The 15,449-nt window shown below is 28.4% G+C and overlaps 1 protein-coding gene across 2 annotated transcripts in view; it reads right to left on the reverse strand.

Annotated features, from left to right (window-relative positions):
• Window positions 1-15,449, reverse strand: part of LOC129947430 (UNC93-like protein) — a 191,119-nt gene that overhangs the window by 11,685 nt on the left and 163,985 nt on the right. The window contains exon 2 of one of the 2 annotated variants that reach the window (XM_056057982.1): window positions 8,365-8,426. In XM_056057982.1, the coding sequence (XP_055913957.1) occupies window positions 8,365-8,403 (39 nt within the window). In that variant the 5' untranslated portion in view covers window positions 8,404-8,426. The remainder of the gene's footprint in view (window positions 1-8,364; window positions 8,427-15,449) is intronic. The other variant, XM_056057981.1, reaches the window with a different exon arrangement.

Below are 15,449 nucleotides of genomic sequence, written 5' to 3' on the forward strand. Positions count from 1 at the left end.
TTGCGTCGTGCGTCGATCATCGTAATGCACACATGCCCCCTTGCATTTTGAGGTAAGTTAAGAGAGTGTTAAAAAATTCAAATGATTAATGTTAACATAAGATTATAAAATTTTATTTCAAATTAAATAAAAAACAACATTTTTTAACATTTAACACAAATAGTATGTCAGTTATTATTTCCTAAATTGATGTCAGAATCATTAAGAATGAATGAAAAATAAAAATAAAAAATCCCGGTAGTTTTAACACGATCCAAAAGCAACATCAATTACCATTTTAATTCCTGCTATATCTACAATTCTATAATCAAACTCAACTCAATTCTCTAGCCGCAAAACCGACCATGAAACTAGCAGCTGCTAGCTGGGTAGCTATAGCTGGCTTAATATTCTATTATGGCATAACGAGCTCTATGACTGCGATGGATGGCGTTGACGCGATGCCGACTCCGACTCTGACGACAATAAACCCATAAACATATACAAATAAAAAAAAATAAAATACATCTCCCATAAAAACTTCTTTGTTCACATTGCACAAACAAAACTATTATTTTAATCGAGAAAAGGTAATCCATTAGAATAAATACTTCGAACAACCGGCAACTCTCGAAGGTCCTTATAATATTTCCTCAAAAACAAAAAAGCATCATCCATAAACTGGAGGACGGTCAAAGACCTTACAACAGTATATCTCGAATAAAATTTGCATAAATCCACCACACTATAATAAATCAATGAACTAAAAACCCACTCTGCGAGAAAAAATCAAAACAGAGTGTTACCAAAAAGTTCATAAATGTGTTATTTTTTTTTTGGATGGACAAATAACCCAAAATCTCGCACGTCTTGCTCGCCATCGCAGAAAAAGGTACCTTTTCTTGATGTGGTCAAAACTTGAAAGTGGTTGTTAAAAATCACAACCATCACGACGCCGCTGGCCGCCGCCTCAGTGCCGCTGCCGCTGATCATCCTCAATACATTTTATACGAGTACGAGTACCTTGCTTATGCCTCCTACCATATTTTGTTTTATCTTAACCTCTTGTGTGTTGAGTTGATTGGTCATGCTCTTCCTTATTTACTTTGCATTTTAAAATTGATTACCCCATACTCGAGTATGAAAGGAAAGGAGCAAAATATTGGGTTTAATACACTCGCTATGGTAAATCGTGGTAAATAACAAAGTAAGAGGCTTCCCAAACGTCAAAAAGAAGCAAATAAACGCTCATGTCACAAAAATGTGGATAAATAAAAGTCAAAATCATCTTAACAGAAAAATTTTAAATGCAAAACCAATAAACACGTTTTAGGAACATGAAGTAAGTTTTCTTTTTGGCAAAATTTGACAGTTGCTGCGTCAAAAGTCAAAACTAGTTGAAATTGTTGAATCAACCAGTTGAAGTTTGTAATAAATACAACAACTAAAAGCACAAAGTTGTAAATGTGAGAGAGTCTTTACAGCTGTGCTCTGCTCTGCTCACTCGCTCAGAAAAAACAACCAAAACCAAGTATTTGTGGATATGGCTAGCTCTCCTGGACCTGGATTCAACTGGTTTAAGCCGGTTGATAAGACAAAGTGCTAGCCATATAATATTATCATATGCGAGAGTTGAGTGTGTAATGCGATATATCGATTTAATATTATACAGCGGAACGGCATTATTGGTAAGAAAATTGTCTGTCAAAAGTAGAAGCAGCGGCATCATAATATCGCTATAGATGGCAGTTGTGGCGGCGGCGGAGGCGGCAATGGTGGAATTGATGGCGATTCGGCGGCAATCTCAAGGTAGTCGCTGAATCGCTGCCTGAGAGAGGTATAGAGACAGAGACCAATCGATGGACAACGGACAGCGGAACGCGTTGTCTTTTGTTTTGTTTTTGTATTGGAATTGTCTGATTAACTTTTTTGCATTTAATTAGTGCGATTAAGCCTAATGAATTATTGAATTCTGACATGAGGTAGTATTTTGTTGTGTTTTTTCTTTAGGTCTCCAATCGCCATCAACTAATATCATATGGGTCATTTTTGCACATAAATTTAACAAATGTAAGCGTAGCATAATAAAAAAGAAAGACAAAAACGTCCGCGTTGTCGTGGCACAGGCACAGGTAGAGGTAGAGGTACAGGAACAGATACCGAGCACAGACACACCATGGTACTGCTATCTGTCAGATTTGCAGATGCTGCGCGGTGTGACTAATGATGACAGGACAGAGTTACGTGTATATGGATGAACGGACGGACGGATGAACGGAGGAACCTGTTCCTGGTGCGATCATTTAGGGTCAAGTAATGTGCTTTTCTCTTTGAGGAGATTTTATTTTTAGACGCATTTCATGTTCATGCATACGGCAATCGTGAAGAGTACGTATATTTATTTTGTTTATTTTGTACACATTTTTGCAGAAAGATGAGGAAGCACGTGATAAAAAATATGACAGACCGCAATTCCCAACAACTTTTTAAAAACAAAATATAAACTCGTTAAAGATGAAAAATAAATATTTTTTTTCTGCCATTATATATACTAAGCTGATGCAGGAAGGCTTTATGTTGTATTGGGATGGGTTCGTAAGGTATGTATATGTCACTTGTCAAATTATAATCGAAAACAATTCATTATGCAAAAACAAAAAAACAAGGTAGAAACGAGTACTTCCCCAAAAATATAAAAAACAGTTAAAATAGTAGTTGAACTCACAATCCAAAAAATAAAAAACATATCATGTGCAGTGCGTAACAAGCCTTGAAAGGTTATTTCTCGCACTTGTAGTATTTGAAGGCACATAATTGTATAACATTGTTTGACGTTTCACGAGGTGAATATCAATTTTTTGGTGTTTGTTTGTTGATTACGTTTACTTAACGTCCGAGTAATTTGCTGTGATTGATGCAATCATTAACAGTTTTTAAAGCTTTTTCAATATTATACATGATTATAATGAAGGTAGAGGTATATTTGACACTTTTCTCGATAATTCCTTGATGTTTAATTTTGTTTTTCTTCAATTTAATATTATTATTATGGTGAATTTAAAATTCTGGAATGTGATAATAAAAATATCTCACAAGGACATGGTTACTACTTTAAGTAGGTCGTAAATAAACGTGTTTAATACGAGATTATAAACCTGTTGCGTTCGTATTCGATGGTTTGTTATGGGTGCGCTGCGCTGAGATGGCGCTGACTGTGCATACTGCTGCGCATCCTTGTCACTGTTTGTTTATTTTTATATTTTTCTTGTAGAAGTTTATGACTTGGGACTTGGGGACTTAACTTTTCTCACAACGAATGTTATCTTCCTTGAATTTTAATTTTTTAATTGCATACTAACTCAAGTTAGTGCGGAAGTTAGTATAGTGTGGTGAATTTAAGACATTTGTTTAATTAAAATCCCGTTTTGTTATATATCTTCCTATTTATGTATTCTAATTTATCCCGATTAAAGTGATGGTGACCTAAATTAATGTGGTTATCTTTTTCTTTTTAAACAAACTTTTGGTATTTAAAGTTATTTACAATGAATGTAAAATGTAATCACCACAAAACCGCAAAAAATGCAGATTTTATTGACATTGTATTTTTACAACAACCAATAATAATAACCAACTGCAGAAACGCGGTGCATCGGCAACAAAAATAAAACCTCATCAACAAAACAATTCTTTGTTGGTGTTTTACTTGACCGTGACATTTTCTGAGTTTATCAAGTCAGTAGGTAACTTTTTTATTACCAACTCGAAAAATACAACAGAACAAAAATCAAAAGTGAACAATAACTTTGTAAATTGATTGTGTTGAAATATTTATTTTCTTTTTATTATTTATTTTTTAATGTTTCTAGAATTACAGTTTAGTCATAATTGATTTTGGATGATGAGTGTCTACCTATTTATTTATATTTTCATTTTCAATTTCAATTATTGTTTGTATAGAACAAATTTAATTTCAATTTTGTGGTGAAAAGAGGTGGTTTTTATGTGATGGTTACAGTAGTTTATTATTGTTTTTTTTTTTTTATTTTTATTTTATGGAAAATTGTTGAAGAGAAAGTGTTTTTGTTTCAAGAAAAGTTAAAAAGTTAATACACACGTTTTTTAAATTAAATTATGATTTAAAACAATGCAAAAACGTGTTAAATTCTAAGAATTAAATTAAGTGAAAGGTGTCACAGAAAACTATATAACAATAATTACAATGTTGATACAATCAATTTTATAAGAAATTTATCAATAATAAGTGATTTCAAATGAAATCTAATTATACAAAAGTTAATTAAAAAATTTATCATAAAATGACAGGTTCAATGTTCTGAGGTATATATCAATTTTAAATAAAGGCCATTTAGACAGCTAGCAGCTATTGTGAATCAATAATTCAACAAGTCTAATTAAATAATACAGTCGACACTAAAGAGTTTCTATACTTGAATTATTAATTGCAGTATAAAATATTTGTAGAATATGTTTATTGTTAGAAATGGAATTATATTTTCCGTTTAGCTATTAAAGTTCACACCACCAATTTAATTCAATATGCCGGATAAAGTACACCCTTATGGTTTAAGTGCAGAAGTAGCTCAACAAATTTCCTGATCTGTTTGTTTTCAATAGATGTACCAGCGAATACAATTTAATTTTTTTATTTTTGAACGTGTTTTTAGGGTTTTAAAATATTAGTTTTGGTTTTTCGTAAAAAGTGAAAGAGTTGGCAAAATTGTCGTTTGTATTTCCAAGTTATCAATTGCTCCGACCTTATCTGCGTATACATAAAAAAGTGTCTTCATATAAATCCACCAAAAATAGTCCATCGGTGTGAAACCGCACAATTAAGCAGACCAAGACCACCAAGCAAATTGAAAAGTTATTTAAGTAATAAATTTAATTGATTTTTAAACTTTGTTCAGGAGTGTATCTAATTATTATAAAATGAAAAACCAAACTGAGCATAAATCAAGTGACAGCTGTCAAAAAGTATTGCCAGATTGAAGATCACACGTCTAAACTAACAGATTTATGTTTTAAAACAGTGGAATATTGCTTAGGCGAATTAATTTGGAAAATAATAATAAAAATTGTGATTAATGTTAAAGAAAAAACCACAACAACCGTTTTTTTTAAACTATTTTCTGAGTTGTTTATAAAATATTAGTAAAACAGATTTTTTGAAAATATTTTTTGCAGAAATTTCAATACAGTTTTTAATTTTGATCTTAAGTTTTTGTCTGCCGTATTATTTTTAGACATTTTATAGTAACCAAGGACATATAGTTATTATTTTCCTTAAAATAATAAATGTGGATAAAATCAAAGGAAAACAAAAACTTGTAAATTTAAAGCTGAATTATAATTTTTTACTACGAAACAATTTAGTACACTCAAAAGTTTTTGTTTGTTGTAAGGTACTTCAAGAAATGCTTCTTTTAAAATTATAATATATAAAGTAGTTCAGTCTTTAAAATGCTTTAAACTGTCCGAAACGACCACGTTCGGAAAAGATACCAGTATATTAAAAAAAATACTAAGAAAAATAAAAGAAAAGGGTAAGTATAGTGCTTTTAAGAATATAATAAAAACTTTGAGCAGCGATACGGATTCAAATAGATTTTAAGACCAAAAGCTGGATAAGGAAAAACATAGTGAAGTCAATCAGTGCACATTCTTGATGTGCGACTGGACAAGTTAAACTCTTATTTAATATATTTTGAACTGGATCTTTCATTTCATTTGAATTTTGACCCTTTAAGTAGGTTTTAAGATCACTATGGTATGGATGGTTTATGTCCAGGTTTATATCTTTGTCCCAAATGGAAATACCAAACGAATTTAATTTAATTATTTATACTTTTATGACCAAAATTTGAACTTGAAAGAAATTTATAAACACTTTTTCCTGGTATCAAATGACACTTTTGTGGAGCCTGAAAGAAGATACTAACGTATACAATTAAATGAGTAATTCAACAAAAATCTTCTAAAGATAAAATTTGCACGAAATTATTCTGCAATAAAAATGTTATTGCTTGTTTTATTGAATAAAACCTTAAATGTTCGGAGAAAGTCTTATAGAAAGATAAAACATTTATGAAAATGATATAAATTTTTGCATTTGTATACAAGTGAAACAAAAATCCTTAAGAAATAATAAAACTTTTGTATTTTTTTTTTCAATTAATTCATATGTTTAAAATATAAAAGTATATTGTATGAATGTAATTGTTTTGTTATTAAAATTATTATTATGATGCTTATCTTTTTTGATACAAGTCTCAAGTTTAACATAAACATTATGAAATACTAAATAAATAAATGTGTAGGACCTTGACTGTATTATATTATATAGTGATGATGAAGATCATCAATGTTCACGTTTATCTCATCAACAAGTCATTCCTCTGGATAAACGTATAAACTTCTATAAAGTACATGTTGTAGTACTTGATGTTTTAAAAAAAAAAAAACAAACAAACAATTACCAGGCATGTTTTATTGTTGCTCAAAATGACAGCAAGCACATATTTTTTGTTAACGCTATAACAAGGTGTGATTTTGATTACTTACTAGGAATGTGAGGTTTTTTTTTTCATTATATTGTAAAACATTACATTCAATATTCATAATAAAAATAATCATAATTAAAATTATGAGTTTTACTTGGAAAGTTATTGTTTGGAATTTTATGACGTTGTTTTTCGAAATATATAACAAAATACAAATTGTATCAATAAAGAGTTTTTTTTTCAATAAATTATAGATGCAAGAATGTTTCATTAAAGAGAATTGCATCTTTATAATGTCAAAGAAAAATACCAATAACATGACTTTGACTTTTTAAAAAATGTCTCATTTTCTGCAATTATTGTTTTAAATTGATATTTTGACGTCTAGAATTAAAATAATAACCATTTATATAAAACAGTCCTAAAATGTATCAGAACCTTACTGGAATATTAATTTACAATAAACTAAGATCCGTTCACAAAATCGAATTAGATATTTGCATCTTGATTTAATGTGTTTGACAGCTGCTGTCAAATCCATTCCTTTTATAAACCCTCAGATGAAATAACTTGTGTCAACGTGTTAGGGAAAAAGTCAAACATTTCCCAACCATTTGTTTTGGGCATTTTGTTACCTAGTTTGACGTTTATAAACAAATAAGTGTAATTTCATAAAAAATTAAGAGACTTAGACTCGACACAACTAAGGCTACGTGCAAACGGTTGTCATATTCATCAACAAAAAAAGTGTACCCAATTTCTTAAAATTGTGTAATGTTACAATCTTATGTGACGTGTGATAATATTTCCACAAAAGTCATTGTCAGCCATTTTTAAATGATACATGACATTCGAAATTGACAGATATCTGACAGCTGTCAATTTTTTAATAGACAGCTGTCAATTTTTTAATAGACAGCTGTCAATTTTTTAATAGATTTTCATACATAAAAATCATCTGCTTGTACACCCAAACTCGGATTAGCTAACTATAAATAACATTTATTGTAAGCTTTGATACAATTTTTGACTTAAAGGTATTTTGTTAGTTATTTCCTACTGTTTTAGTGCTGTCAGAGCAATGTACTTAGTGTAGGCTAGAATTATCTTTCCTGGAGTTGACTTAAATATAAATACGAAGATAATATGATTTTATCCCGTTTAAGTCACAAACATTTATGCGAATACGTCTCAACTAATGATTGCAACAAAATCAACATAATTTAAGACATTGCTCGCATTTAGCCCAATCTAGGGTAGGGTAGGTGGGTAAGTATATGCGCGTACGTAATTATATCTTATGAAAACAACTTTAAGAGAATTTGAATACTATTAGTGTCAACATAAATAAATTGGCACAAAGTTGCGTATGAATGGACTAATATCTACGCCAAATGTTTTTTGTTTGTTACCTTTTGAATGCTTATTTATGGCATATAGGTGACTTTCTTGCCCAACCACACCTTGACCATTTTAATATTGGCTCCTCGTTAACGCCACACCATCCATCGTGTTAGCAACTAAAGCCTATTATAAATAACTATGTACGCAAAACACGATACTTTATTTAATAAATTGTTGAATATATTCTTTTATAACTAAAACCCTGACATTGTTATAAATAACATAACAACAACAACAACTATTGTCACATCAAATCAAATAAAAAAGTATGCTACTCTTCCTAACTATTTACACACTTAATAACATGACTATGATGGCATATCCAATGTAGACGGTACTTAACTAGCCCCCCTTTTCATGTGTTTTTTATTTGACAAAATTAAATTTTATTCAATTTAATAGTATAATTTTCTATTATTTATTAATGAAGATTAAATTTATAATAATTGTATCTCACCTTCACTGGCTCATCGGCGTCATATATGTAACCAGTCATTTTTGGTATCTATATATGTATCTGTAATAAAAAAAGGAAGAGAAATAAAATTAAAATTAAACAAACCACATATGTTAATTAAGATATTATAATTAGCATTTCAATTATCAAAAAAAAACTACCACTACATTAATTGATAAATAATAGACAATTTCATGTGTTAATTAACATCTATTGTCTGGCACCCTTTTTTCTTCACCCTTCCTTGCATCAGATAAATTGCATTACGGACAAAATTTAAATTTTGCGCCACACGTACCTACATATGTGTACTTAGATACATACGTCATACATACTTATATGAAGATAGATAAATATTGAAAGGCGTTAAAAAATTAGAAGGTAAAGTACTCATCATCTAAGTACATAGTTTATTTTCCTAAATAAATGACTGTAACATTTATAAACGAAACATATGAAGATTTACCCTATTGCTTCACAACTATCTTTTGAATCAATCTCATCTCAGATAAATTCACAATAATAATAAAAGATACATATCCGCATATAAAACAAAACAATAGAATTATAAGCTTCTAGACACTCATACTCAATGGGAAAAAAATGTTTTATTAACAAAATTTTTGTATTGTCCGATTTTATTTTCAAGATATGAACTAAAATACAATTTTTACTATAAAACTACATACGCTGTGTTTTGTGTTAAAAAACTGAGGTGAATTAACTTTAATAGTATATAGTTGTAAAATAATAATAAATCTCATAAAACCAAAAGCTACTTATTTATAAATTAACAAAACAAACAATAAGTAAAATAAAATTTACAACGTTAATGAAAGCTTTCGGAAGAAGTTTTTAATGATTTTCAAATGGTTTGATTTACAACTATAGTGATGAGAAAAATTTCACGTTCAAAAGTTCGAAGTTTTTACATTGCACACTTTCTTAGAAAACCATAAGTCAATTATTTATTTTTAACCTTGAGCAACAATAAATAAACTTAAGCTAAGAAATGTCTACCATCGTCAGGAGGTAAGAAGAGTTCAATAAAAATCCCTTATTTGTAATACACTTTGAATTTGTTTATTAGGTCTTGGCAAAGCCAGTTCAAATTTTTGGGATAATTTTGAACATTCGAAGTATTCGGAAAAAGTTAAAAGTTATCCGGGTCAAAATTAAGATTAAGCTCTAGCTTCATACAATATGCTTCTAGCAAAGGTATTGAAATAATCGAATTGGGTTCAAATAAAACTCATAAGGACATCTGTATTATCCGGATAGTGTCGTAACTCAACTGTCATATCATACCATCCGGATATGCAACACTGGCCTGAAAGATCAAAGCTGTACTGTTCATTCATATTCAGAAACGAATAAAGTTTGAAGATTCGGTTTTTTGAAGAATAACAATGTTTTCTTTTTTTGTATGAAGTTCACAATAAGTACAAAAATAATTTTAAATGGAAAATTTAAGGAAATGTGAGTTTTTTTTCGTATCGAATCGAATCAAATCAATCAAAAATGTTTGATGAATTATTTCTTTTATGCAACAGACAAAGAATAATTTTGCGTTGCTCATTTATCAATAACTACAAACCGTTTAGCCGTTTATAATTATTAACTTACGAAATAATAATACGAATGTCTTTTGTTTTTTTTTTGCTTTTTCTTTTTTAAAATAGTTAACTACAAATTACTATTTAATTGAGTGCTAAAACAATAATACAAATTAATGTTAATTGTGTGTTAATATAATTTATAGTTTTTTTTTGTAACCTAATAGCTAAGCAAGATTTAATGAATCTAAAATAAAAACAAAATTAATAAATCAATTTTTTTCCAATCAAAATTTATATTTAAATCAGCTTGGTTTATTTGGTTTGCAACAACAAATTAAAGCTAGAAGATATAATTATAAGATAATCTTAATAACAAATTATTTTTGTAGAATTATTGGAATTTATTGTTTTGGATATAATTTAAGTACTGGTTTGGTTGATATTTATTTTATATAATTAATATTTTATAAATTAAAAGTATGTTGAACACACATAGAACAAAAAAAACCTTAAGGTGTTAAATATTGGTGGTAACTTCGAAAACATGTTCATCATTTTTGTAGGGAATTTTAACCATTCAAATGCGTTTTTTCAATCTTTAAATATTAATTTTCAAATGTCAATAGTTGAGAATTAAAAATTTAAAGTTTCCCAAATTAATAGATTTTTCAAAATGAAACCTCTCATTGGAAAATACTGTCCTGGACAATATTTAGTTATCTATATGTGTAAGTTTCATACTTTGTTGTCAATTTCTTTAAAAAAACAGGCTGGAATGCGACCCACACTGATAACTTCCCATCCCGTCTATCGATTTGTCTTTCTTAAAACTTTATAGGTTTTCATGTTGAGTTATAAAAGTTGCCAGTTGAATTATTCTTAAAAAATTTAAAATAGTTTTGTTTGAAAATCTAGTTTCTTGAATAGATTTTTAGTAGAAAACAAATTTTTACCAATTCTTAAATTTTTACAAATTATACGAATGAAAATAATTTGAGAGACATCAAGAACCGAACATCAATTTTTACCAAATTTGCGTACTATTTCTTGTAGATTTTATTTTTTTTTATGAAAAAACGGACTGTTGGATTTTTATAAAAAAAAACTACTGAATATCGAAAACAATATTTTCTGGGAAATAAAAATAAAAAAACGTCGCGAACGTAATCTTTCTAAAAATCTTTTATTTCGACTCTAGGGATCTTGATACGTTGAGAAATGTCAAAATTTTCAATTTGACAAATCGGATCCATTACAATAACTTCTTATGGGAAGTTAAAAATGTGTCCTTAAAACGTGTTAAGGCCAAGTTCAGTTTAAATGTTAAAAAAAAGATGTTTCACACCAAAACTGTTAAAGTAACTATGAGTAAGTACAAAAAGAATTTAAAATATTTGACATAAAATGCAAATATTTTTTTAGCAACAAGCTAGAAAATTTTATAGAATCAACAAATACTTTCATTTACATTGTGTTGACTACAAGAATCTTAAAAAATAAAATCAATTTTATTAAAATCACGTTTCTTAACTGTTTTACTCAAACTTATTGTTTTTCACGTACGTTTAGATATTCATAAAATAAATAATCAATCTCAAGTAAGTGGAAAGTGGAGAGGGTGCAGAAATGAGTTCATATTTGGTTCAACTATTAAAATCATCAAGAACTATACAAATTTAAAATATTTTTCAAAAACATACTCAACCTATTTTAATTTAATTATGCACTAAACCCACACTTATTGATAGGTAGCACATTTTAACCAAACAAAATAGTACTTCAAAAATGATATGTTGTTGCTTATCTTCCCTAATAGCTTCTTTTTTTATTATTATTAATGTGTATTTTAAACCTACATGCTTAAAGCATTATCTTCAAAACATTAAAAAAAAAAACTCTAATGATAATATTATGTCAGTTCGATTTCTTTAAACGTTTAATATTTTGCCCTAAAGGCAAAACATAAATATCATTGTGAGAAAACCTGTCTACTATAGGCTTGGCAGGTAAAATATAGCCTTAAGGGATCATACGAAGAATGAAGATTAATCAAAACACTTTAAGTCTGCATTTTGATATGTTGATGGTTGTATGGTAACATTCTTGTTTTTATTCGAATAACAATACAAAAAAAAATTGTTTATACGAGTAAAATAGGTTTGTTTACCTATCTATCATATTGGATTGACCCTCATCATGACTCCAAACGACCTGAGCACAACATAAAAACAAACTTGTTTTTATTTCTTAGGTTGTCTGATCATATGAGGAATATACAAACAAAAAAAAACCCTCCAAAAATAGTCTTGTCATCAAAAAGTATCCGGATCCGGCATAAAGTTGTGGGTCCACTTTTTACCTGATGGCTCTGTAAGTCCCACAACTAATCTTACCGTTAGCAACAGTTTGAAAATAACCAAAATATTATACAAGTTCGCTTCAATTCCAGCATAAATTTTCATTCACAAATTGTATTTTTTCTTTTTTATTTCAATGTAGACGAAAAATGTTAAATTTGTTAACTTTAATTTTTACTACCTACATAATTGTACATTAACGCACTGCAAATTAAGTAAAATACCATTTTAAAGTACAATTTAAAAGAAGACAAATCACATTTCAAAAAAAATATGTACATATGTATGTTCATATTATAACCTGGTGAAGACACTACCTTAAGAGAATATCAATTAAGCCTAAATTCAAAAAAGCTTAAATGGAGCTTTGACCGCCCAAAGAGGAGAAATTATCAAATAAAAATTGTACGTGTGCTGAATAACTCTGAGATATAAAATAAACACATAAAGTGAATAGTTTTGTGTTCTCTTTTGGTATGCAAAATCTGACAAAAGCAAAAATAAAAATTAAAAGTATTTTTATTTTCTTTCATATAAGAAAACAAGTTTGCAGGTAAAAATTATACAAAACAAACTCGTAGAAACTCCAAAAAGAAAAGAGAAGAATGTACGATAAGATTTTTATTTAATTTATCTTGGTCCTTAGATAAAAAGATAGAAGAAGCAGTTATCATTTTATTAAATCAAAAAATTATAACAATTTGTCATGATGTTTATGTTTAAAAATGATTCAATTTTATTCATAACTCATAAATTCCTTATCGTACTCATAAAATCATTTGGTAATTGCTAATGGAGAATTCTCCTCAATTAATTCAAATATAATTATTATGACAATAAAATATCACAATTAGATCATTCACACTAATTATTATTGTGTAAAAGATAATACGCACGCGTTTCAAAAACAAAATACAATCACTTCTCATTATCATTGATATAAAATATAAAATTCCTTACAGCTACTTCATGTTTATTTTGAGAAAGTGTTTTGTGACTTGAAAACTTAACACACACACACACAAAACTGTATCATTTCCTCTTTTTCATTGTCAATATCTTATTATTTAATCATATTATTCTAGACATCAGAATATTTCATACAATCAAAAAAGATAGATTTTATATCATGAATCAGATATCTTCACTAAAGTGTTTTTGATAAGGAGATTCATTTACCTATCTGAGTTTGTAATCGTGCACCATCATTGTTGGATGATAAATCTATTTTTAAAACGTCATAAAGTCTCTTACAGATTATTATATTTTATAGAGCAGGTATATACATAAATAAATAATGTATTTATTGTGTATGAAATGAATCATATTTCCTGCAGTTTGCTTTATATGTATATTGTAAAAAATGCATTCATTAAAACGAAGTACATTTTACTTTCATTGTTTTTTTTTATTTTATTAGTTCTAATGTGCGCATTTTGTTGGTTCTAAATAGAAAAAAAAATATAATATTTCCGGAGGTTTTGTTTGTGGTTTGAATTATTTAAAAAAAATTAACAGTACTAAATAACGGTATCTTTCAAGCAGAAATAATTATTATAATTATTTTTATTCTCAAAAACTTTGATATATCTCGTGTTATTCGAAATAAATTAGATAAACTTTTTTTTAATCAAAAAATCTATCTTTAAATCATGACAGTTCTATTTATAAATATAGTTTAGTTTTTAATATGAAAATTTATGTGGAAATAATTTGTTTATAGACGAAAAACAAAAATAATGTTAAGATGGATTCCCTTCCTTTTAAATAATGGAGTACCACAGGGCTCTGTTCTGTCCCCGAATCTCTTAATCAATTTTATGAATGATCATCTGTCTACAACTTGAATAGTTTAGCTTAAGAAGTACTTTAAGCTTATCATGTTCGTTTCTAGAGTGACAGAGTGCAACGTTAAAATATCATAATAAGGAAATAAGCGCGAATCAAAAACAGAATGCTAAAATGACAAATAGCCAACCTGCTGCTATCCATGAGTGGCACTTCCATCAACGAAACTGAACATCTAGATATTTTCAATACGTGCATCACCAATTACTCCAAGTGGTTTGTGGAATAATCCCATAAGCGATGTAGCCAAAAATAGGATTTTCTAAGAAGATGCACCGGGGCGAACCGCATATTTGAACACTATGCTGGTTCATTTTTATTTTTATTTTCATTTAATGATTTTAAAAATAAAAATAATATATATTATTAAAATTTTCTCTCCTTCTGATCTTGCTGCAGTCTATTAAACATACATATGTACGTTTCAAACTTGAATAGAACTCTCTAGGTTGGTGGTCCAGAGACTTATCTTAGCTTCTTGGACAGTATTGAAAGAGGTAATTTCGTTGCTCGAGTATCGCCGCAAAGTTTCATTCTTTACCCACTTTTTCCATTCCATTCCTCAATTTTTAAATTTGACTCTAATGCATGAGTTTCTTTTAATTCCCATCAGCACAGATATTCATATTTAGCCGTACTACGTGAATGTGGAATGACAAAAAAACACGCACCCATAGATATTAAGTTGCAAATTGTATTCGTTTCATTTCAACGTACAAAGTAGAAAAATCAAAACGTTTAGTTTTCATTTTCACACAAAGTGCCTAGGCAAGTCGATGCTATAGGAATTGTCTAAAATGTAAAACTCGAAGGTTTCCGAATTACCTGTTCCTGGTAATAACAAAATTCAATAAATAAATTAAATTAAGGGATATTTAACTTGGTATCATTACAAAATCATTTATCAAAATGAGAAAAACTATCGAATCGAAAGCTCATTTCTCTTTTTAAAAAGAAATTAACAGTACTAAATAACGGTATCTTTCAAGCAGAAATAATTATTATAATTATTTTTATTCTCAAAAACTTTGATATATCTCGTGTTATTCGAAATAAATTAGATAAACTTCTTTTTAATCAAAAAATCTTTCTTTAAATCATGACAGTTCTATTTATAAATATAGTTTAGTTTTTAATATGAAAATTTATGTGGAAATAATTTTTGTATAGACGAAAAACCAAAATAAAGTTAAGATGGATTCCCTTCCTAATAAATAATGAAAAATATCTCATCAAGTTAATCAACCATTTTCTGAATCAATAAGGACTGAAATTGGCAACTAAATTAGCTGAAAAACTTGTTTCATGGTTTAACTTCAAA

The sequence above is a fragment of the Eupeodes corollae genome, chromosome 2 (assembly GCF_945859685.1).
Source record: "Eupeodes corollae chromosome 2, idEupCoro1.1, whole genome shotgun sequence".
NCBI lineage: Eukaryota > Metazoa > Arthropoda > Insecta > Diptera > Syrphidae > Eupeodes > Eupeodes corollae.